A 22,312-nucleotide genomic window follows, 5' to 3' on the forward strand; every position below is an offset into this window, starting at 1 on the left:
GTGCACGTCCGTGGGATGTGCTCAGACCTCTGGCCTGTCCTCTTCAGGGCCACTGCCCCCCTCCCATGGTGGCTGCTGTGGGCACGGTCCTCCCCTTCGCCAGCACTGGCTGCTGCCGGTGTCCCAGCTCTGCCCTGGTGACCACGGCACCTGGCGGGCGCGCTGCCTTCTCCACCCCGGGAAGCCTGGGCAGGCACCCCTCATCCAGCCTCCTTGCCCAGGGGACAGGCACCTGGGGAGGGGAGAGGCCCCTGGGTGTCCCCAGGCCCCCAACACAGAGAGGGCACAGACAGCACAGGCCTCGGTGGCTTCACCTTGACCGTTTTATTTGCATTTTTAAAAAACAATTAAATTAGAATACAAATATTAGAAAACAGCGGCCTCGGCCGTGGGCGGCCGTCGGCGGGAGTTCATACAGCAGTCCTGACGCCCAGCCGCGGCCCCACCCTGCCTCCTGACCAGGGCAGCGGGAAGGGCCCGCAGCGCAGGGGGAGCCCTCTGCCGCTGCCTCCTGGCCGCGTGGGGGCGCCGGCTCCAGGGTGGGCGAGCGGGCCCCGGGCCGGTGGGAGCCCAGGAGCCTGGCGGGAGGGGAACCAACCCAAATCAAGAGACCTGCCGCCCTCGGACGCCACGCCCTCCCTGCCCGGGGCGCGGCGCGGCTGGCGGTGGACATCTGTGCTGTTCCGTAGGGAAGTTAACCTGAATTGGAGTTACCGAGGTAGCTGGCTAGAAACTGACCCCCCCACGCCACACGGTGCCGCACCGGGGCCGCCTCCCGGGGGGCGCTGGCCACCGCGGGTCTTCAAGATACCACGTTATTGCACTTTCAAAAACAACCCACCTGCGGCGACCCGGCCGCCCCACCCATGGCTTCGGAGCCCAGCGCTGTGGGCGCGGCGAGGGTCTCCAGGGAGGACGCATCGCGGAGAGCAAAGCAAGGGGACAGAGCATGTCGCTCAGTTGCGGTGGTCGCCGGGCCGCCACTCCCAACGGCCAGGCCCCAGCTGGAATGGTCGCGGCCAGGCTCCTGGGTCCCTCCCACGCAGCCCCTCCTCCCGGGCCGGCGGCCTTGTGGAAGAGTCCGTCTTTTTTGTCGGTTTCGTTTTTTCTTTTTCTCGTTTTTTTTTTTTTTTTTTTTTTTTTTGTCATTTTACTTTTTTTTAATCCCCGAGAGGAGAGTCCAGAGGTGCAGGTGCCAGGAGCCAGGGAGGGCCGAGAGGACAAACGGACAATGAAAAGAGAAGGAATCGCTGCTCCTCTGCGCCCGGCCGCCCGCCCTCCGCGTGGTCAGCACCAGGGAAATTTCAGGTCATGTGGCCGGCGGTCAGCAGGCCGGAACCAGGCCCTTCTGGAAGGGGCAGCGGCGCTTGGGCCGGGGTCCCTCCTCGTCCTCGTCCTCATCCTCCTCTTCGTCCTCCTCCTCCGAGGACGACGAGCTGTCCAGTGTGAGGTCCACCACGTCGGTCCCAGGCTTGCCGTTCTCCACGCTGCCCACGGAGGCTGCCCCGCTGCTCGCGCTGCCCAGGGTGCCACCACTGCCGCCATTGACACTGGGGGTGGGCAGGAGCCCGCTGGCATCTGAGGTTCCTGTGGGCAACGGGGACGTGGGCACTCAGGAGGCTGCGACAGGCACAGCAGGGGACCCACGGCCATCATGCACAGGGCCAGCCGCACCCACAGCCACGCAGGACAGGACGGGCGCAGGGCGCGGGACTCACCGAGCACCAGGATGGGGCCCTGGGGGCTGCAGCTCCGCTCCTTCTCAGTGCGGATCGGGCACCAGGAGCCGTCCACCAGGTACTCGATCTCATCGGCGTCCTCACACTCGCTCAGGATCTTGGAGAGGAGCCTGGGCGAGGGGGTGGGCTGATGAGGGGCTAGGCCTCACTCCCGGCCCCCTGCCCTCTACGGGGCTCGCCAACTCCCCACCCATCTCTGCAGAGCTGGTTCCGAGACTGTACCAACCGGACCCAAGGGCTCGAGGGTGGGGGACTGGAGGGCCTTCTGCACAGGCCTGGATGTGTGGCCCCAGGAGGACGGCAGGCAGCTGGCCTGGTAGCCACGGTGCAGACAGGAGGCCCGTCCCCAGTCACCCTGGAGGGTGGCCAGGGGGCCTGCGGCTTCATATCAGAGCACTACTCTGGGGCTGGGCACCACCAGGCAGTTGCCACTGGCCCTTCAACCCCCACCTCTACTGCACGACGCCCCATTTCACAGACGGGGAAGCAGCCGAGAGGTGACCGCAAGAGGACGAGCAGAGCGGAGACCAGCGTAGGAACCCCGAGCCTCTTGTGGCCTGCTCTCCAGGCAGACAGGACACTGAGGCTCAGGAGGGTGCACATGGCTCCAGGCTCTTAGAAGCTCGGGGGACAACGGGGCCACCTCGCTCCCACACTGCAGTTCCTGTAGGGCAGGCACTGTACACGGGGTCCCTCTGCATGGGGAACTTCCCGCTGTCCACAGAAGGGAAACAGAGGCGTGGCAAGGACAAGAGCCTGAGGTCACAAGACTGGGCAGCTGGCTCTGGTTACAGTTCTGCCCCCAGCACCTACTGGCCACGAGGCATGTCTCCCTATCAGAGGGGGCACCGTGTCACGGGTAAGTCCACACAGGGCACGCTGGCCACCGTGCCCCCAACCACAAGGGAGAAGCCTTGTCCCACTCAGGGCCACCCTTGCGAAGGCCAGTGGGCCACTTCCATCCTGGCTGGCCCCCACTGCCACCCTCACCCGGCTCCCGCAGGCCTCTCCTGCTCTCCCGCAGCAGCAGCTGCCAGCAGAGGGCTCCTGAGGGCAGGTCCAGGGCAGACGGGCAAAACCACAGGAGATACTATGTGAACCCCTCCAGGAACCTCCCGGCTGCCCTGCGACACCAGGGCTGAGGTGGCCGGGACCAGGCCCTCTGGGAAGCACAGCATCTGCCCAGCCTGCTGGCCTCTGCAGCCGGGGGCCACTGCTGCTCTGAGCTGAACCACCGGCTCCGGGCCTGGGGGAGGCGGGTGCCGGGCTGCACAGCTGCCAGCTGGGAACAGAGCAGCCATTCAGGTCCAGCCCACGTGCCTGGTCCCAGGGGCCTCCTCACTCCACTTGGAGGCCAGTAGCAGCTCGGCCCTTCCAAGAAGGGCTCAGGCTCAGAACTAGTGAGACCTGGATTCAAGTCACTCTAGGCCAACCTCCTACAAGTTAGTGGTAGGGTCTGGGTGGGGGCAGTCCCCCCTGAGGCTCAGTGTCCTCATCCGTTCAGTGGAGGGGCATCCTGGGGTGAGGCTCAGGGGTGGACGCCTGCCAAGCACGTGAGGCCCTGGGCTCCCCCAGCACCGCAGTGCAACAGGCAGCACGAGAGTCAGAGGCAGGGCAGGTGCTTCAAAAGGGAGTCCACCCCATGACCACTGCCGGCCACAGTGTCTCTGGCGACCGGGAGGTGAGGTGGGGTGGGGGGAGGTGAGGGGGTGCAGCCAGCGCCTGGCAGGAGCCACCTCAGGTGCCAGGGACAACTGAGCTCAGTGTGTGGAACCTTGAGACCTGGGCAAGCTTCCCACCCAGCAGAAAGGCCCGTCCCTGGCCAGTGCCACCAGGAGGGCAGGGCATGACCAGCAGCTGTGGGCCTGCCTTCACCTCCCCGCAGGGAGCAGGGGCAGGGGGCTGTCTGCAAAGGGCCTCCAACTCCCACAGGCCCAGTGCTGGCCCAGCAGGTGCCCACCTCACGGGGAAGAGCCAGAGCCACTCCTGAGGCCCAGGCCACACCACAGCCTCCAGCACCTGCTCGCATGGGGCCAAGCCGTCCTCCCCTGCCCATGGCACTGGCTTCACGCTTCCCACAGCCAGGGCCCAGGGAGACGAGGGGCTGCCCAGCATGGCACCTGGCTGCTCCTGGGCTCCAGGACTTACCCGTCGATGATGAGCTGGTCGTAGGGAGCTGGCTTGTCACACACTGGACACAGCCAGGTGGGCTTCTTCTCATTCATCTGCAGGTAGAAGACGGCGTCGAAGCACTGCAGGTGTGCGCAGGTCTCCGCCCGGCAGGGCACCGAGAGCCGCATCTTCACCAGCTGCGGGGAGGGGTGGGTGAGCAGGCCCGCGGGACACCAAGGGGACCCCAGCCAGGCCCTGCCCGCCTTCGCTCCCACACCAGCTGCACCAGCGCCACTTGGGGGGAAGGAGGATGCCCGGGCCACGCAGCTCTGGGAGGGAGCAGTGCGGGGACCTGCCAGCCACTCACCGGGCAAATGAGGGAGACCCGCACACCGGTGGTGGCGATCTCGCTGTCGGGATCCAGGCGCAGCTTCTCCTTGACTATGTGGAGGGGACAGAGGACAGTGTCAGAGGGGAGGGACGGGCAGCCTGGGTCACAGCCCTCAGGACGCGCTCACTCCTAGAAGACGCTTCCCTGGTGGGGACCCAGGCTGGGCTGGGAAGAGTGTCTGCAGGACCCCAAGGCCCAGTCTGTGCCCAGCCAAGGGTCCAGAAAGGTCCCCTCACCTGTCGAGCTCCTGCTGAGCTCTTCTGGAGAAATTCTGGCAGCACCCAGCACCCACAGAGCACCCACAGTGACGGCTATTCTGTCACCAAAACACCTCCCCAAGGACATGGTGGGGACTGGACAGGGATTCCCTACCACCCTAAGGCCAAGTGGCATCTGTGCCCAACACACAGCAGCCTCAGGGTGAAGCCCAACTTCTGTGGCAGGGAAAGAGGTCTCAGGGTGCCACACAGTCTGTGGGAAGGTCTCGGGACATGCAGGCCCTAGGAGAAGATGGCCTTCTCATGGCCCTGGTGGCCCATGGCCTCCTCCAGGAAGCCGTCTTCTCTGCCTGGGACTCCCCTCCTCCTGTCTCAGGCCTGCCTGGGAAGTGCCTCTCTGTGCCCCTCCTGACCCCCAGTCTGTGGATACCTGAGTGCTCTCCCTCCTCTGGGGGCAGGAGCGGCCTGAGCCCAAGACCTCCGTAGAGCCCTGGGCACTCAAGGGCCAGGTGGGCAGGCCTTGGGCCAATGGTGCCGGCACCATCCTCCCACCCTGGCGAGGTCCTCACGGCCTGGCCTCCTGCACCCTCCCTGCTCACACGGCCTCCTCAGTGTGCACTCCCTCCTGCTGAGTGCTGGGGTGACTCCAGACAGCTAGAGGGCGCGGGGAAGGCTGTGTGTGTAGCCAGAGGGTGACGCAGACCCACAGGACTTCCTGGAGACAAAGAGGCCAACGTGGAGACGCACACCTGTGGCTGCCTGGGCAGATACCTGCCACCTCAGCCCCCTGCCAAGCTCCTGGGAGAGACCCCTAGGGTGGGACCTGCTCAAGGGGGGCCACAGTCAGGCCCATGCCCGACCATCAGCAGCACAACCTCCTCTTGGTCAAGGGGCCATTGTTCCCCCAGGGCCCTGAAGGGGATCAGAGGTGGCAGAGTAGGTGCACAGGCCTTGGGGCCACGGGGCCACAACGATGACTCTGCCTGTCTCCTTCTGGTCACGGGGACAGGGCTGGGTCACACACAGGGCTTCCTCTGTGACACGCAGGGGCAGTGGGCTAACTCCCACTTGGGGGCGAGGGCAGGAGGCTTCCACATAGTGAGGCTCAGAGGCCCTTCCGAGGCTGGAGGCCACGGGATGTGGAGAGCTGGGGTGGAGCCCAGGGTCCATCTAGGCTGGGCAAGGCCCTCCCCTCCCACCTGCAAGAGACTGGGTTAGTGGAAGGGGCTGAACAAGCCCAGGGACCTGTGGTGTGTCTCCAGCGGGCACCAGAATCCAGAGACCAGGTGGTTGGTCCCCACCCAACTGCCCCTCCAAGGACAGGACCTCACAGCCCAGCCCCGCCCCGCAAGGCAGGCCCACGGAGAGGCCTTCCCAGGATGGCTTGGGCCTGTTCTTGTGAAGAATGGACACCAAAGACGACCAGCAGCTTCTCTAGGCCACACAGCCTGAGTGCCTGTGCTTGGCACCCCTGGCGGGCACCCAGGAAGAACACACCGCTCCTGCCCGCCTGCCGGGGCACCCAGCGCCTCTCAGGTGCTCTAGGTTTCGTTACTTAACAACAGCACGCGTCATGATCACAGGAAGGAGGAAACAGCAGCCTCGTCCCCTGCGCGTCACCCTCAGCCAGCTATGACCCCACCTGGCCTGAATGCCAGGCCAGAGCCACCCATGGCAGCCTGAGGGCTCCCTGAGGGCACAGGCCCTGGGAACAGGGCCCCAAGTCCTCGGCCCCTATGGGCCGCAGCCTGCTCCCCACCCCGCAGCATCGTGCAGAGGCCTCCTAGCCTCCCTGGTGCCACAGCCCCCAAGCTGACTTGCTAAGCCTGGGCTCACAGACTGTCAAGCCCACCCCTCACGCCCAGGAAGGAGAGTCCGGTCCCTGGTACCAGGGCGGCCTCGGGCCCCCGCCACCACTCACCCAGCGCCTTGCACAACTCCGGGTGCTTGACCCCGATGGTCCTCAACCTCTGCAGCAGCTCCGCCGAGGTCAGCTGCCGCACCAGGTACAGGGCCACCGAGTAGCTCTGGGGAGAGGGCAGGGGTCAGCCCAGCAGGGCCAGGCCAGGGGGAAGCCAGGTTGGGTAGGGGAGGCCCGCTCACCTTGCCGTAGTTCCCCCAGGTGACGGTGATGCGGTTGGTGGCTGAGGACAGGTACATGAGGTGGGTGAGGTTGATGGGGCGGCAGGGCCTCTTGGGCTCCACTCCGGGCTTGTTGGAAGGGTAGTAGCCCTGCAAGAGGACGGCTGCTCAGGGCACTTGGGCCAGCGGTGTCCCCCCCGCCCCCCCCCCACACCCGCCAAGCAGGGCCGCGGCTCACCGGGACCGAGCAGTAGCTGTGGTTGACCTTCACGGCGATGTTGGGCGGGTACTGGTCCTCCTGCGGGCAGCTGGCGTCCGAGTAGCAGATCCTGCAGCAACAACAGGGACAGCTGTTCTGGGGGCTGGGAGCAACTGCTGGTCCCCACACAATGATGGGGGTCAGAGGGCGGGACAAGGGGCCAGCGGTGCAGGGCCTGGGATGCAGTGCGTGACGAGGACATGGCAGCGGGGTGAGGGTGGGAGGGCCGTGGTCAGGGCGGGTGGCCGTGGCCTGGCTGCAGACGTACCTCAGGACCACCTGCACGGCCTTGACTCCGGGCTGCAGCTCCCTGCACCGAGCGGACCAAGGAGAGAGGAGGTCAGTGAGGGAGGGGCCAGCACGCACGCCGCTCGCCAGCTGGACCGTGGTCTTGCCGGGGAGCCAGCGGCACCCTCGCTGAGGGGCTCCCCGGAGGACACCAGCCACCCTGGCCCACGCTGGGAAGACGACTCGTCTCAGGCGAGGGGCGCACGCCCGGGGCAGGCTCTGTGTGGCGCTGCGTGCAGCAGGGCCTGAGGCAGTGAGGCTCACACCCCAGGAAGACGAGGCTCAGTGGGTCCCCAACCTCTGCCAGGCCACCCAGCCTTTGTGGCCACTGCACTAGACAAAAGCCATGACCAGTTTCAAGAGCAAGGATGAGGGGCTGGGGGACTTTGGACCCATAAGGAGGCAGGGACTCAGACGTGGGTTCCACGGACTCAGACGTGGGTTGTGACCCTAGCCCTGCACAGGCCCCCAGAGGAGCTGGCCAAGTGACCTCTCCTGTCTTTGCTTGTGCTGCTGGGAATGGAACCCAGTGCCTCATATGGGACATACACATGCTCTGCCTGAGCTGCACCCTCAGTGTGACCTCCCTTCCTGAGTGTCTGCTGGTCTCTGGAAGACAGATGGGGTGCTCATGGGAACCCCTCTGGGTGGAGGGCGAGGAGCACCCAGCACGTGCCCGGCACACACGGCATCTGACAAGGGCTCCCCAGCGGGGCTTGTGTCTTAGCTGGACACGCGAAGGCCTCAGAGAGCTCCCGGTGGCCCCGCACTCCACCTGTTATAGCTCATGTGCCTCATCTGGGCTGACCCTGCCTCCAGGGGATAGGAGGTGATGTCCGGGGAAACGTGGTGTCACAACTGGGGAGCTCCTGGCCGAGTGATGGAAGCCAGGGGTGCTGTTCAGCACCTTGCAGCCCAGGACAACACCCACAGAACCACCCAGCCCCGCCCACAGCATCTTGGGTCCCTTGTGAAGGAGGACATGGAGTCCATGTTGGAGCTGAAGGGTACGTGCCAACACTGAGCACGTGGCCCTGGACGTGAGGGACGTGACTCTCGGGCACCGCAGCGGCCCTGCAGGCAGATGGGCGGGTACCTGGAGTTCCGGATCAGCTCCACCTGCCGGGGCGTCAGGGCGAAGATGCACGGGCTCTCCTGCAGCTTCTCGCTGTTCTGTGGGACTGAAGACGAGTGGGGTCAGGGCCACGTCTGCCCCAAACCCTGATGCAGGCACCCACATGCAGCCACGTCCCTGAGCCCCTCTCCAGACCAGGAAACAGGAAATGGGAAGCCAGAGCCAGTGGAGTCCTGTGAACGTGGCAAGACTGCCCAGGGCCCCTGGTGCAGGAAACTTGATCTCGTCCCCTTGCAGGAGGAGGGGAGGACAACCCAGCTGGGCCCTGGCCTGGCTCCCTGCATGCTTTCAGAAGCTGGCCCCAACTCAGGGACCACAGCGGCTGGCCACAGTGGGACCACCTGTGGGGCCTCGCAAGAGATCATTAGAACCTCCTAGGGCCAAGGTCAGGAAGGTCCTGAGAGGTGGCGCCAGGCCGGGGTCACAGCTGTCCTTCACGCTCCACTGTAGCTAAGGCCGCGGGGCAGAGAGAACCTTTCAACCAAGTGCGAAACACAACAGAGCAACACTTGCAGGCGCAGCCAAAGCAGTTCCCGGAGAGGAAGAGGATTTCAGTTTCTATTTTGTGGTGCTGGGGACGGAACTAGGGCTCCGCCACTGAGTCACACCCCCAGTCCTCTTTATGTTTTGAGACAGAGTCTCACTAAGATTCCCAGGCTGGCCTTGAACTTGCGATCCTCCAGCCCCAGCCTCCCAAGGAGCTGGATGGCAGGCAGAGGCCACAGGTCAGAGAAGACGTAAGATGAAAGATGCAGGCTTCCTCCAGGAGCAGCTGGAAGAAGAAGGGCAAGTCAAAGCCAAAGTCACTGGAAGGAAGAAACACTCGAGAAAAAATGAAATCCAAACAGGTAAGATGATCAAAGCCAAAAGCTCGACTTTCGCCAGATTGAGCGATGGAAACAATGGCGTCGACCAAGGCTCTCACCATCAGCAGCAGACCAGCAGGCACCGCGCCACCTCAGACACACGGTGGGGAGGCTCCTGGCCTGGGGCAGAAACCGAACACGGCTCCGGAGACCTTTCTGCAGGGAGGATCCCAGCCACAGTGAGCCGGGCACAGGGCGCTCAGGCTGCCCTGGGACTGGCTCTGGCCTGCCAACCCTGCCCAGAACTTTCTGAACCCAGATCATGAGGCTAGATGACACGGGACAGGACACCCGTTCCACCTAAGAGCAACTCGGGCCCAGAGCCAGGAGGCCTGCGCCTCCTCACAGGTCCGCTTCTTGGGGTGCCCACCACTACTGAGTCTGTTTAGGGCCCAAAGGTGACTGTGGTGACAGCCATGATGCTGCAAGCCAATCCCGATTGCTCGCTGAGGGCCTAGCAGGTCTCTGGCTGAGTGCCACCTAACTGTGAAGGGGGTGCACACAGGCCACCTGCAGACAAGCCTGGATCTGCCCAGGGGCCTGGGGGGCAATTATTCTGGAGGCAGGAGGGGAGGCCTCACAAGGTGACATCTGAGCTAGGCCCTGAAGACCAGGCAGGAGATCAAAATGCCACCCCCACCTGTTCCACCCTGCAGCTGCTCCCGGAAAGCAGGAGTGGAGGGCAGGTCCCCAGCAGGTGGCTTAAAGTAGTGAGAAAGGCCTGAGCCCAGTCACCAAAGACACAGCATCCGCCCTTCCCTGAGGGGCATCCACTTCTAGGTGAGGCCAGGCAGGCAGCGTGCTGGCTCAGGGCCTGGGGTCGGCCCTGCACACCTCTTCCACTGTACCGCTGGCCCACGTCCTGATGCTGCTCCGAGCAGCCGGCAGAGGTGAGTTGTCACCTGGGCTGTGACATAGCCCTGTCCAGAAAGACTGGCGTCTCCTCTAAAACTGTGTGCCTCTGCCACACTGGTCAGAAGCAAGGACACACTGCCTGGCGTCCAGGGCCAAGCCCCCTCCTCCCCATCCTGCTACATACCCACTCCCTTGGCCAGTCCCGGAGGCTGTTCCCAAACACCGCAGGCACCCAGAGGCCGGGCCCTCGGGCTGCCTTCCCTGGCTCCGATCAGAGCCCTGAACTCTCACAAAGAGCTGCAGATGGGGAGCTCCCAGCCACTCAACCCCCCCACCCTACCCTGTTCGCACGGCCACTCCCCATCATTCCTCAGGCCCAAACCACTCCAGGAGGCCCGTGTCCACACGGACCACGGGCACAGCCACCCAGTCTCCTCCTCAGGACCCCATCAGCTAAAGACATCCTGCCTCAGGGCCTTTGCACTTACTGGTCTCTCTTCTGGAACATTCCTCCTACAACTACCTCCATGGCCCTCTGTCTTCCCTTGCACAATCGCCTCGGAATAAAATGCTTCCCTGAGCCCCTCACTGAAAACCTGCCACGGCCATGCCTGGCTTTTCTTCACAACCTTGACCTCCTGGGAACTGACTGACCTCCCCACAGACCTCCTGCTCTCCCTTGTAGGCCCACATTGGCATGAGGTCCACAGGCGACGCTGGTGTGTGTGGGCACACGGCGGGTGGCGGGTGGGGGGGGCCACACACACGCACCTAATCAAGGCAGGACTCTGAGGAACCAGAAAGCACTGGTTCCCTGGACTCCAAGGAGCCAGAGGGCACGAGCAGGGCAGCGACCAGCAGGTGCTCAGCCCGAGGGTCACACACAGCCCGCCCCTCGTGGCCCAGGAGTGGAGGAAGGTGCAGGGACCCTGGACCAGCTGGACCCAGGGACCCAGGATCCCACAGCCATCAGGGGTGGACGGGCGCCTGCTGAAAGGCGCCTGGTGGCAGGCGCCGGGCCTGGAGCCTGCTCTGATGAATGTTTAATGCCCGGCAGATGCTCAAGGAGAGCGGGGCAGAGCAGCCCACACCGGGGCCCTCTCGGGCGGCTGGATCACAGCCTGGCAGATCCCTTGCGGGGGCCTGGACTTTCTGCAGCGAGTACAAGTCGAGGGGAAGGCAGCCCACGAACAAATACCCAATCAGACAGACCTTCCCCCTCCCCCGAGGCCCCGCCCCCAGGCTGAGGCGCCCACCCGCTGCCCACACACAGGCTCCTCGGCTCCCACCAGACCTCTCCGTGGGCCTCCACACTGCCCGCTACTCTCGGCCCTGCCCAGCACGACGCTCCCCTCGCCAGAGACCCAGGGTGCCAAGCAGGTCCTGGACAGCACCCCAGGCAAAATCAGGACAGGGTCTGTCGGTGGGCAGCACCAGAGGCTCCAGCCCAGCACTGTGACCAGGCTGGACAGCGCCAGGACGGGGGCTGCATCTAACCCCCACTAGGGCCTGGGGGTTCCAACCCTGAAGGCGTGAGGAACCTGCCAGCCCTGAACCCTGGCTTGCACACCCAGCCTGGTGCTGGGGCTGCTAGGTAACGGGCAGCCGGCTCCAGCACGTGGCCCTGGATGCTGCTCAGCTCTGCATCTTTGCCTGTGCAGTGCCCTGCCTGTGGCCCCAGCCTGTGCCCCCAGCCTGCTCTAGCCCTCCCCCCAGCCCTGGGTTCCATTCTTAGCACCACATAAAAATAAATATTTAAATTCGTAAACGTGTTGTGTTCATCCAGAACTAAAAAAAAAAAAAAAAGACATTAAGCAGAGCTTGGTGGCACTGGCCTATAATCCGGGCAACTCAGGAGGCTGAGGCAAGAGGATCACAAGTTCAAGATCAGCCTCAGCAATTTAGTAAGACCCTGACTCAAAACAAAAAATAAAAAGGGCTCGGAATGTGGCTCAGTGGTTAAGTGCCCGGGATTAAGTTCAGTACCATTAAAAAAGAAGAAAAAATGTTGAAAAATGAGACCATGGGCTGGGGATGTGGCTCAAGAGGTAGTGCTCGCCTGGCATGCGTGCGGCCCGGGTTCGATCCTCAGCACCACATACAAACAAAGATGTTGTGTCCGCCGAAAACTGAAAAATAAATATTGAAATTCTCTCTCAAAACAAAAAAAAAAAAAAAGAGAACATGGGCTGGGACTGGGGCTCAGTAGTAGAGCACTTGCCTGGCGTGTGTGAGGCGCTGGGCAGAATTCTCAGCACCGCACAAAAGTAAATAAATACAATAAAGGCATTGCATCCACCTACAACTAAAAAAATTACACGAGACCAGCCGGGTGTGGTGACCCTTGCCTCTAATCCCCGCAGTTTGGGAGGCTAAGGCAGGAGGATCCAGAGTTCAAAGGCAGCCTCAGCAATGGCAAGGCACTAACAAGCAACGTGGTGAGACCCTGTCTCTAAACAAGATACAAAACTGGGGATGTGGCTCAGTGGTTGAGTGCCCCTAAGTTCAAGCCTTCGTTACCCCTCCTCAAAAAACAGAGAGACCAGCCGGACATGGTGGCACACACTACAAGGCCAGTGACTCAGGAGGGGGGGCAGGACGATGCGGGCTTGAGGACAGCCCGGCAGGTTAGGAAGGCTTTAGCAACTCGCCAAGACCCTGTCCTGTCTCAAAACCAAAAATAAAAACGTGAAGAATGGGGAAGTAGCTCAGGGGAAAGTGCCCTTGTATTCAACCTCCAGAACAACAGCAAAAACTAAAAACAAAAATAAACAAAGCCCAGACAGACAGGAGACGCAGAAGAGTGCACCGGGCCCCACAAGGTTTGCAGCCCCCAGACCTGCCAGCCTCCACTCCTCCCAAGCCCACCATCCCTGGGGGTTCAGGAAACTGTCCTTCCTCCTGGGGCACCTCACCCTCGGGCCACAATGGCCTCCACTCAGTCCTGTGAGGGAGCCCTCTAGACGCCAGGCCCCTGCTCTCCTCGTTCCTCTGGCTGGAGTCCGCGCCCTGCCCCCCTCTATGCCTGGCCAATTCCTCCGCCTGAGGTCAGGCTGGAATACCGCCTCTTCCGGGAAGCCTTCCTGCCAGCTCCTCCACAACAGCCCCCAGCCCACCCCCCACGAGGACAGCCATACCCCAGTCCCCTCTAGTGCCTGCTGGGCAGCACCGGGACAAGGAGATACCAACACTGTGTCTGGCATCAGGGCAGTGCTGGCCAAAGGGCTTAAGAGCCCAGAAAAGGGGCACACGTGTGCCCTACACACAACACAGCAGCACCAGACCAGAGCCCCTAGCCATCACTGACGCTGCCCCCTGGGGACAACCCAGGGGCCACTCACCCGCCTGCGGTAGGCTGCAGTGCTGCCTCAGGACGCCAGGAGCCAGCAGCTCTGGTGGCAGTGAATTTCCCTCCTCTGCCCTGGTCTCATGAGGGCGCCTCTTGGGCACGCTCTGGGAGGAGGGTCTGGGCCCCTGGTACTGCCTGGCCCTTCTCTGCTGAGGTCATCAATGGCCTTCTGCCTAGGCTAACCTGCCCAGGCTCCCCTTGCTGAGGGCAGGGTTCCAAACCTGACCTCCCAGGAGGCAGTGCAAAGTCCAATCTGCTGGGAATGAGGTCAGGACAGGGAGGATGGAGCGGGGCTCTATGTGACCTTGGGCAAGTCTCCTGACCTTTGGAGGCACCAGTCCCACACCCCACAGAGCCGCCCATCTGCCTCCTGGCCCTTCCAGCTCCTGGTCTGCGCCAGCGCCCACCCCTCCCCCACCCAGCATTCCACTCGAGGTGATTTATGGCTCCCATCCGCCCGGTGCAGCCTGCAGCCCAGAGCCAGCCGCAGCTCTACTGGGGGAGTCCACTTGGGCGTGTGGGTCTTGTTTTGGTTAGTGGGTCGTGGCCGGGGCAAGGAGGAAAGAGAAGCTGGCAGAGCTGGGCCTCTAGAAGAGGGCAAATCATGGAAGGCTGGGGGCTGGGACACAGAACCGTGGGTTCTGGAACTGAGGGAGCCCTGCCTTGGATCCAGACTCTGCCACGGCACCTACGTGCACAGGGCACGGGGTCCGGGGGAGGCAGCGCGCTCTGCTGGGAGAGGCTCCCCCAGACTGGAGCACACAGGAGACTCTGGGGAGGAAGGCAGGGCGGGGTCAGCCTCTTTGTTCTGAGCAAGAGCAGAATGCTCCTGGTGGAGACAGGGGAGTGGGCTCTCCCGGAGATCAGGTGACCAGACCTGGGGGGACAGGGGCACAGCAATGCAGTGTGGGGCGGCAGCCTGCAGGAAGCAAGCCCACATGCAGGCAGGAGATGAGGCTGGATACCTCAGGTTCAAAGTCACCTCCAGCCCGTCCCCTCAGCACCCAGGCTGGGGACCCAGCCTCCCTGCTGCTCAAGTCATTCTGGAGACCCCTGGAGTTCAGGACGCCACTTTGACCTTCAGAACCGTCCAGCTCTCCCAGAACCCCAGGGAGATGGCTGCCAGCACCCAGAGCGGGCTTGGCCAGGGGCCAGCAGCACAAACTTGGAGGACACTGGTCCCCAATGCACCCTTGACTCTGGACAGGTGCTCCTGGGCCAACCTACTTCCCGAGAGACTCTGCCGGAGCATGCGGCCTCAGTGGACTGCTGAGGTCAAGGCTGCTCTTCCTCCCTTCACTTCCTGAAACCTCATCAGGGACCCGAGTCCCTCCCACCCAGTCCCACGAGGACAGGAGGTCCAAGGGTGGTCAGTGGGAGGGAGATGCGGCCTGCACCCCCTCCTGGCTCCAAGCTCCAGAGCAGGAGAGGGGTCTGGCTAGAGCTGAAATGTGCAGGCCCTACAAGGGCCCCTGGTCCTCACTGGTGGCCAGGCAGGATGCTGGGTCAGCAGGGTGGATGAAGAGGGGTTCTGAGCTGCAGCCAGGAAGCCAGGAGGCGTGGCCTCTGCTGCCTACCTGCAAAGGCAGGTACAGACTCTGTGAGGACATAAGGGGCTGACTGGAAAGGGCGGAGGCGGCAGTAGGGCCCTTAGAGCAGGCCACAGGATAGGGACCCTGCAACCCTAAGTGGGGTGCTAGAGAGAATGCCTGCATTCTTGCTAGCTGCATGCCCTGCGCCTGGCACTGCACTGGGACCCCACCCATCAGGTTCTCCATTACTTACAGGAACTAACAGACTGGACGGGAGATGGAGGCAGGTGGGAGAGACAAAGGGTGGGGGTCTCCGGGCATGCTCAGGAGCCTGGTAAAGTCTGAGAGCCTGGACAGGGGTCGAGCAAAGGCCCCTTATACTCCCCTTCCCATTGGGGGACCTGGGAGGCTGGATGCTCTGCCCACCCATGAGCCTAGGGCTGTCCAGGCCTCCTCAGCCCTGAGCCCAGGCCAGCGACTGGCTGAGCCCAGGGTCAACACCCATGTTTGGCCTGTGTGTATGAGGCTTCCGGGAGGGCCCAGGGCGTGCCTACACCATCGTGACCAGCCCTGGCCAAGCCTTCAGATGAGGCAGCAAGGTCACGGGCCTGTCTATAGCTAGATACAGTGAGATCCTGATGTCAATGATGGGGACCGTGAATAAACAAGAGGACCTTGGAGCCCTGCTGGTCTCCTCCACCTGACTGTCCAGCCTCAGAGAAGTACATGGAAGCCTAGCCTCACCTTGGCCCAAGGGGCTGTCAAAGGCTAGTCCTGAGGCTGGTGCCTGAGACAAGAGCCTTTGGAGGAAGGGAGCAGGTCAGACACAGCTCTTCAGCCCCTTTTCCACAAGGACTCGGCACATGAAGCCAGCCACGGCCTGGCGTGGCGCCCTGCCACGCTGTACCAGAAGCATCCCTGTGAGCAACAGAACACGGCCAGAGTGAAGGTGTGGCCCGTCCGAGATCAGTTATCAAGCAGAGTGTGGCAGTCAGGCGTGCAGACACGCACCTGCAGGCCCAGCTACCTGGGAAGCTAAGGCAGCAGGATCACTTGAGCTCACAAGTTCAAGGCCAGCCTGGGCAACACCACAAGACCCAGTATCTGTCTGTCTGTCTGACACACACACACACACCCAGAGACGCACAGCCGTGGTTTCTAGCTCAGCCTTGCCTTTACACGTGAGTGTCCTGGATCTCCCTCCATTTCTCCTCTCTCCCTGAGAACACCAGCTCTAGGACAAGCCAGCCACCGTGCTCGGAGGACACCCAGGCAGCCCACTCAGGGGCCACAGGGCACCATGGCAAGGGACCCAGGCCCATGGGAGACCACTTGGGGAAGCGGCTCCCTCAGCCCTGGCCAAGCCTTCAGATGAGGCAGCCCTGGCACCGGGAGCTCCTGACAACAGGCTCAGGCTGTGCTTCCAGGGACTGACAGCTGACTGACATCTGTCATTTAAGTGCTAGGCTTGAGGGCAATCTGTCACATGACAACAACAGTCAGCGGCAGTCCCCTCGCTGCCTGGGAAGGAAAGCCCCAGCTCCCTCCCCACTTGCCACGCCACGGTCACGTGTGAGGCGGGCTGTGTGGCTGGAGGGTGCTGAGTCGGGAGGCGCCACTCACCTAGCTCGGTGGGCTTCAGCAGCTCGTCCAGCATGTTAAAGAAGGGCAGCTTCACCAGGCGGACTTCTGGTTTGAGGGTCTTGGTGGGCAAACGTCCGAGTCCATTTAAGTACTTCCCATAGAGAACAGGGTAGTCAATGTTGGGGCCCGACAGGGGAGTCCTGGGCACTGTGCTGGCCCGGTCGTAGGCCGAGTGCATGGTCAGCGGGTCCAGGGGCCGGTGGGGCTGCGGGCCGGGCTCTGCGCTCTTCTTGGCGTAGCGTGTCTCGTACAGCTCTTTGATCTTCTTGAACAGCTCGGGGCTGCAGTCGAACTGCACCAGCTGCAGGGCCCTGGTGACCAGCTCGTGCTTCAGCCCGCTCTTGCTGCGGCCCACGAATCCCAGCAGCATCTGGAGGTCGGAGACTCGGAAACTCATCACCATGTTCTGAAGAAGAGCAACCACACACATGCTCTCAGAGGCCAGAGCTGGCGACATCAGGGGCGTCATGCGGCGGGGGCTAGAAACCAGGATTGCTGCAAAGTTACACCCCCCAGGACTGGCAGCTTCTGTGGGCTGCCAGCTCACCCTGCCCCCACAGCCCCCCCAAACTCCTAGGCGGCACCACTGTGGCAGAGCGCCGGCTCCCCACCCCCACAATCTAGTTCAGGCTCCCTCTTCAAGTCTGAAAGCACCCCAGACAGGAACTGGGATCTCATCCTGCTGTAGGAAACAGCCCCTGCCAGTTCCTGGCCAGCAAACACTGACAACCTCTCCTCTGAGTCTCCACTCTCTTCTTCATGGGCGAAGATAACAATCTGCACCTAGCGGGGACCCTGGGAGGTGCCAGGTGAGGGAACCCACATAAAGCACCCGGTGGGGCGAGTGCTCACCCAGCCTCAGCCACAAACACGCTGCTCTGGTGTGGAAGAGCGCAGCCACAGCTACTTACTGCTGTCACCTGCCAGGACAGCCGCACACCCCTCACGCTTTGCTCTGAGCCTTAGAACAGCCCTGCCAGGTGAGCAGGAGTGCCCTCAGGGGTGGCATGGGGATCAAGGCCTCACTGAGGCTGGGGATGGCTCCTCTCTGATGCCTCCTCCCCACTGGGCACTGATGAGGCAGGGACTCCTCTGGGTGTTGTGGGCACTAGGCCAAGTTGTCCCATGGGGGGGGCACTCTGGGCCCAGCAGGGTGCTAAGCAGCATCCTGGTCTCCACCTGCTCCAGGTCAGGAGCTCCCAGTCATGACAGCCACACATGTTCACAGTCACGGGCCCTAGCTGAAGGCTGCTGAGGGGCCCAGTAGCCACACAGTCTCATGCCTGGTGCCACAGTCAGGAAGGGGGATTGGCAGGATCTGGCACTGACTTCCTGTCCAGGTCTCTCTGGCTAAATCAAGCAGAGCTCTACAGGTCCCAGTGTTTGACCTGCTGGCTCTTGGGGTACTCTTTCTCAAGAGCCAGCCACCAAAGGCGGTGAGGACTCCCTGAGACGGATGCAAGCCAAGTGTCCTCAAGGGATGGGCCAGGGATCACCTGCTGGGCCCTTAAACCAGCCTGGGATAGATAAAATGTGGTAGAAGGAAAACCTCCAGGAGAAGGCAAACAGCATGAGCAACAAGACTGGTCGAGTCCCAGGGCCTCGTGCCCACAGGAGCCCGCAGCCACAGACACCTGCCTGGGACAGCAGAAGTCGGAGCTTCTAGAGCCCCACCAGGTGTTCACAGAGTGGCCTGGGTGTCACAGGCCTCGGTGGCCAGTCTTTGGCCACTTAAGAGTGAGGCAGGAAGTTGACGCAGCCCTGTAAGCAGGAGCCTGCTGGCCCCCTACCTTGGGACTGACTTTCTACCTTGTGCAGTAAGAAAAAGACTCGCAGACAAAATGTTTCTCCTGGAAGAGACCCAAGCCCTTAGAAAGGAGGGGCGGTGCTGACAGGTGAGTGCTGACCCTGGTGATCAGCCAAAAGCCCACAGCCCTGCTGACACTATCCACTGGAGCCCCTGTCCACCAAGGTCCAGCCTCTCCAACCAAGCTGGACATCCCAAGCCCAGTGAGCATCCAGCACACCCCTCTCCTGCCATATGCTCTCGACTCGAATTTCTCCGCAGCTGCTGCCACCAAGAAACCTGCCCTTGACACTGAGGAAGGGGGCTGTAGAGGGAGCCAGGGAAGACAAATATTCAGGAAGAAGCCTGGAACACTCCAAGATCACTTCCTGCCCAGCTTCATCCGGATCCGCCTGCCTGTCAGAACTGTGTTTATAAACAGTGCCAGGCCCTGAGAGCCAGCACAGTTTCAACTCATAGGAACCACATGGGGACACATCAGCCAAGACAAAGCAGCGGCACCTGGCCTCTGCAGCATGGGCTCCTCTGAGCCTTGGGTGTGTGTGTGGGGGTAAGGCCCCCTCCATAAAAACGCACACGTGTACCAACACTGCAAACCTCACCCTCAAGCCTTCTTTTGGGCCTCAAGTGAAGGCTCAGACTTATTTACCAATAAGTCCCCACATCCTCCCCTTGGAGCAGCCCTTATGCACACCACACAACAAAATCTCCAGCCATTCACACGATGAGCTAGAGAAAGCTCCTGAAAAAAAGATGCTTTTCAGTGACATTTAAGGTATTTGAGATAGTAGCAAGAGACCCCAAGAGACAGAGGTGCCTAGGGCCTAGGAAGTTATGCAGCAGCCCCAAGCTCCCCTGAACAGAGGCTCAGGGCTTAGAGAACTTAAAAGAAGGGTCACCTTGGCTTAACTGGAATGGGGGGGCCCAGCCACCAGAGAATCAAGCAGAGTTCATCATATTGTATTTCAAGGCCCTGGAGGATGTAAGAATGCAGCCCCAGCCCCTCCGCCAAAGTGCGGTGGGGTCCAGTGTTCAGATCTCCTCATCTTCAGGGCAGATCTCTACTTCCCAAAACCCCAGAGAGGAAGTGTGTATGGTGTGGGTCTGGAGGAGTACTCTGGGGGGGGGTGTACCCTATTATCACAGAGCCTGAGGGTTGCCTTTTGGCTCCCAGTGGGCAGAGAAGGATGGAAGCAAGGAAAGGGAGGAGTGAGGAGGAAAATGCACTGACAGGTGCACTGACCAGAGGGAGGGAAGACCAAAGGCTGGTATCCCCAGCTCCCAAGGAGCAGTGGTCTTGGACACAATTCTGAAGCAAGAAGGATCAGACACAAGGATGCCGGCCCCCCACCTGGGTCCCAGGGATGGAGATGCTCTAAGCTCAGTCTCAAGAGAGTTAAATGAGGTCCCCAGCTAGGAGAAGGAAAAAGCAGTTACAGAACGCTGAACCTAGACCAGAGAATGGGGCACAGAGTGAGAGCCTAAAGAGATCTATCCTGGAACCAGCTGGAGACCCTCCAAAGATCAATATGAGAACAAGCAAAAAAGGGAAGTCAGAGCAAGGACATAAGGGCTCTGGCCCTGTGCAAGGAAGAGGGAGTCTGATCTAACAAGCGGACTTACTGGAGAGGGGAGTCTCAAGATCACCTCTAGGACAGGACCTGGTTCTGGAGTGCGGAAATGTGCGCTCCCAGAAGGAGAGGTGCGCTCCCAAGAGTCAGTCAGAAGGCAGAGCTCAGGATCCAAGGCTGAAGAGGACTTCGGAAGACCTCTGAGCAAGAACGGGGTCAGCGCTCCACTCGATGGGGAGGGCAAAGGGTGGGCCCAGTGTCCCCCAGGTGTCAGGAGGGGGCGGGGCTCTGGGGCTCACACCGAGGCTGAGGTTCCAAACCGAGGACCTATACGGTGTGGGCTGGTTTAGGACCCTGGCTCAGCCACCCAGGTGCTGACAGGGGTGACAGAACACCACTTCGGAGGTCCGGGGACACTATGAGCAGGGAGTCACCGACCCCAGGCTGGTCTGCACGCCGGGGAGATGAGACCCGTCCACAAGCTCTCGGTGCGAGCAGACAGAAACTACCCACAGCCGAAGAGCCCGGAGCCCTGCTCGGGGCGCGGGGTGCCCACCCGCCCCGCTGTCCGCGGGGACTGAGCCTGCAGCGGGGAGGCGCGGCCTTCCCGGTGCGCAGGGACGCCGGGACCCTCGCCGCTGGGATCGGCGGACCCGACCCCGCCTCCAGCGGCGGACCGACCGGCGGGAACACCGCGGCCAGGCCGGGGGCCCCGCCCCCGGCCTCCCCGCCCCCCGCCCGCACTCTGCGCTCTGGGCCGACGGGGCCCGGAAGGGCAGCCTTGGGCGGGCCGCGCCGCGCGGCCCCAAGCGGAAGAACGCGGACATCGGCCCGCCGCCCAGCCCCCGCCCCGCCGCCCGCACAGCCCGGCCAGCGCCGCCGCCACTCACTCACTTTGGCCTCCACCAGCTCTGCCGCCATCTTGGCCACCAGCGTCCCCCGCGCCGGGAGCCCCCAGCCGTCGCGTCACGTGACCGCCCGCCACTCGCGGGCGGGGCCGCCTCCCCGGCCAATTAGCACCGGCGTGCGCTCCTCCCCAGGGCGCGCGCCGCAGTGTACTGCGCACGCGCGCGCGGCCGCCGCCCGAGCTGGAGCCAATCAGACCCGCCCGACGTCGAACCTCCCCCCCTTCCCCCGTTTCGCTCGCGGCGACCACGCCCACTCCTGGCGGTGTCTGGCTTCTTAAAGGAGCACGAGCCCCGCACAGGTGGGGGCGGGGTCGCGTCAAAGAAGGGAAAGAGCGAGTGGGCGGTGGTGGCGACAACAATACCGCCAGGTATCAGGATTCCCGGCGCGCGGCGGCCGCCCGGTGCACGCCAGGTCTGCGGGCGGCGCCGTTGGAGGAGGGGACGGTTGCTCAACCGCAGGGTCGCCGGTGCGTGCAGTGGGGAGCCGCGCAGCGCGGTGCGAGTCCCGCGGGTCGCACGCGGCACACATCCGGGTCCTAAGTGCACGTGGGGCGCGGTTCCGCACTCCGGCTGGCCCCCGGCTTAGAAAGGCGGGACCTCCCCCTACTCCCGGGCTCGTCGCCACTCCTGTGCGGCGACCGTCCCTCCACCTCTAATCCTGCGCCCACACCCGCCTTCAACCTGGGAGTCGCACTGACCGGGACCTTCCGGGCTCCCCAGAGCCCACAGAAGCGCCGCACAAACTTCGTTGTGTCAAAAGCAGGAAGTTGGCGCTTGCCTGTCACCCGGGTCCCTGGGAGGGTGAGGCGGGAGAACCCTAAACTCCAGGCCACCGGAGCAGCTTAACCGGACCCCGCCTCAAAATGAAAAGGGCCGGGGTGTGGCGCATGGTAAAGTGGGTTTAATCCCTGGGAACCCCCAAAGGGAAGCGAACTGGCAATTGGCTCTGTCTGGCCGCGTGAGGCAGCAAGGAGCCCCCCCACCAGGTGCCCCGCGGTTCCGATGCCGGCGGGTTCTTGAGTTGACTGTAGGAGGGTGATACATTTCTAAGATTCGCCAGAAGTTGCGCAAGTTGTCCCAGTCACAGCCTCCGGAAGTAGATGTCAGTGTACTGTGGCAGGCCCAGGAGCAGACTCGGCTCACCTGTGTTCCTGTGTAATCTCAAGGGGGAAAGTGGCTTTTTAAATTTTTTTTTGGTTTCTGGTATTGAACTCAAGGGCACTTTACCACTGAGCTACATCCCCACCCTATTTTTATTACTGTTTTTTTAAAATAGGGTCTCATCTGAGTTGCTGAGGCTGGCCTCAAACTTGCCATCCTCCTGCCTCCACCTCCCAGAGGCTGGGATGGCAGGCCTGTGCCAGCACATCTGGCTCAAGCGGGAAAGTTCTATGGAATTTTATCCCATATGGTATCTTATTTATTTATTTGCTTATTTTGTGGTTCTGAGGACGGAGCCCAGGGCTTCCTGGATGCGAGGTGAGTTCTTTACCACTGGGTTTCACTTCCAGCACTCCTGGCTACTTAAAATTGTCTAGAGGTGGCTTATAATGCCT

The 22,312-nt window shown here is 62.3% G+C and overlaps 1 protein-coding gene across 3 annotated transcripts; it reads right to left on the reverse strand.

Moving 5' to 3' along the window:
- Nucleotides 1-305: 305 nt before the first annotated feature.
- Pias4 (protein inhibitor of activated STAT 4) lies at nucleotides 306-20,875 on the reverse strand. 3 transcript variants are annotated; one of them, XM_046444107.1, is made up of 11 exons: nucleotides 20,743-20,875; nucleotides 16,450-16,876; nucleotides 8,186-8,270; nucleotides 7,070-7,111; nucleotides 6,781-6,871; nucleotides 6,564-6,692; nucleotides 6,382-6,487; nucleotides 4,219-4,292; nucleotides 3,888-4,048; nucleotides 1,719-1,849; nucleotides 306-1,587 (listed from the first exon to the last, which is right to left on the reverse strand). In XM_046444107.1, the coding sequence occupies exons 1-11, from the start codon at nucleotides 20,767-20,769 to the stop codon at nucleotides 1,325-1,327; spliced, it is 1,536 nt and encodes a 511-aa protein (XP_046300063.1). In that variant the 5' UTR covers nucleotides 20,770-20,875; the 3' UTR covers nucleotides 306-1,324. The 3 variants fall into 3 exon arrangements, with proteins under 3 accessions (XP_046300063.1, XP_046300064.1, XP_046300062.1); XM_046444108.2 differs by having other exon boundaries at nucleotides 16,450-16,840; nucleotides 20,743-20,836; XM_046444106.1 differs by lacking the exon at nucleotides 20,743-20,875 and having other exon boundaries at nucleotides 16,450-16,949.
- Nucleotides 20,876-22,312: the final 1,437 nt, after the last annotated feature.

Source organism: Marmota monax, unplaced genomic scaffold (assembly GCF_021218885.2).
Source record: "Marmota monax isolate L192 unplaced genomic scaffold, Marmota_monax_Labrador192_F-V1.1 WCK01_AAM20220418_F8-fsc00102, whole genome shotgun sequence".
Taxonomy (NCBI): Eukaryota; Metazoa; Chordata; class Mammalia; order Rodentia; family Sciuridae; genus Marmota; species Marmota monax.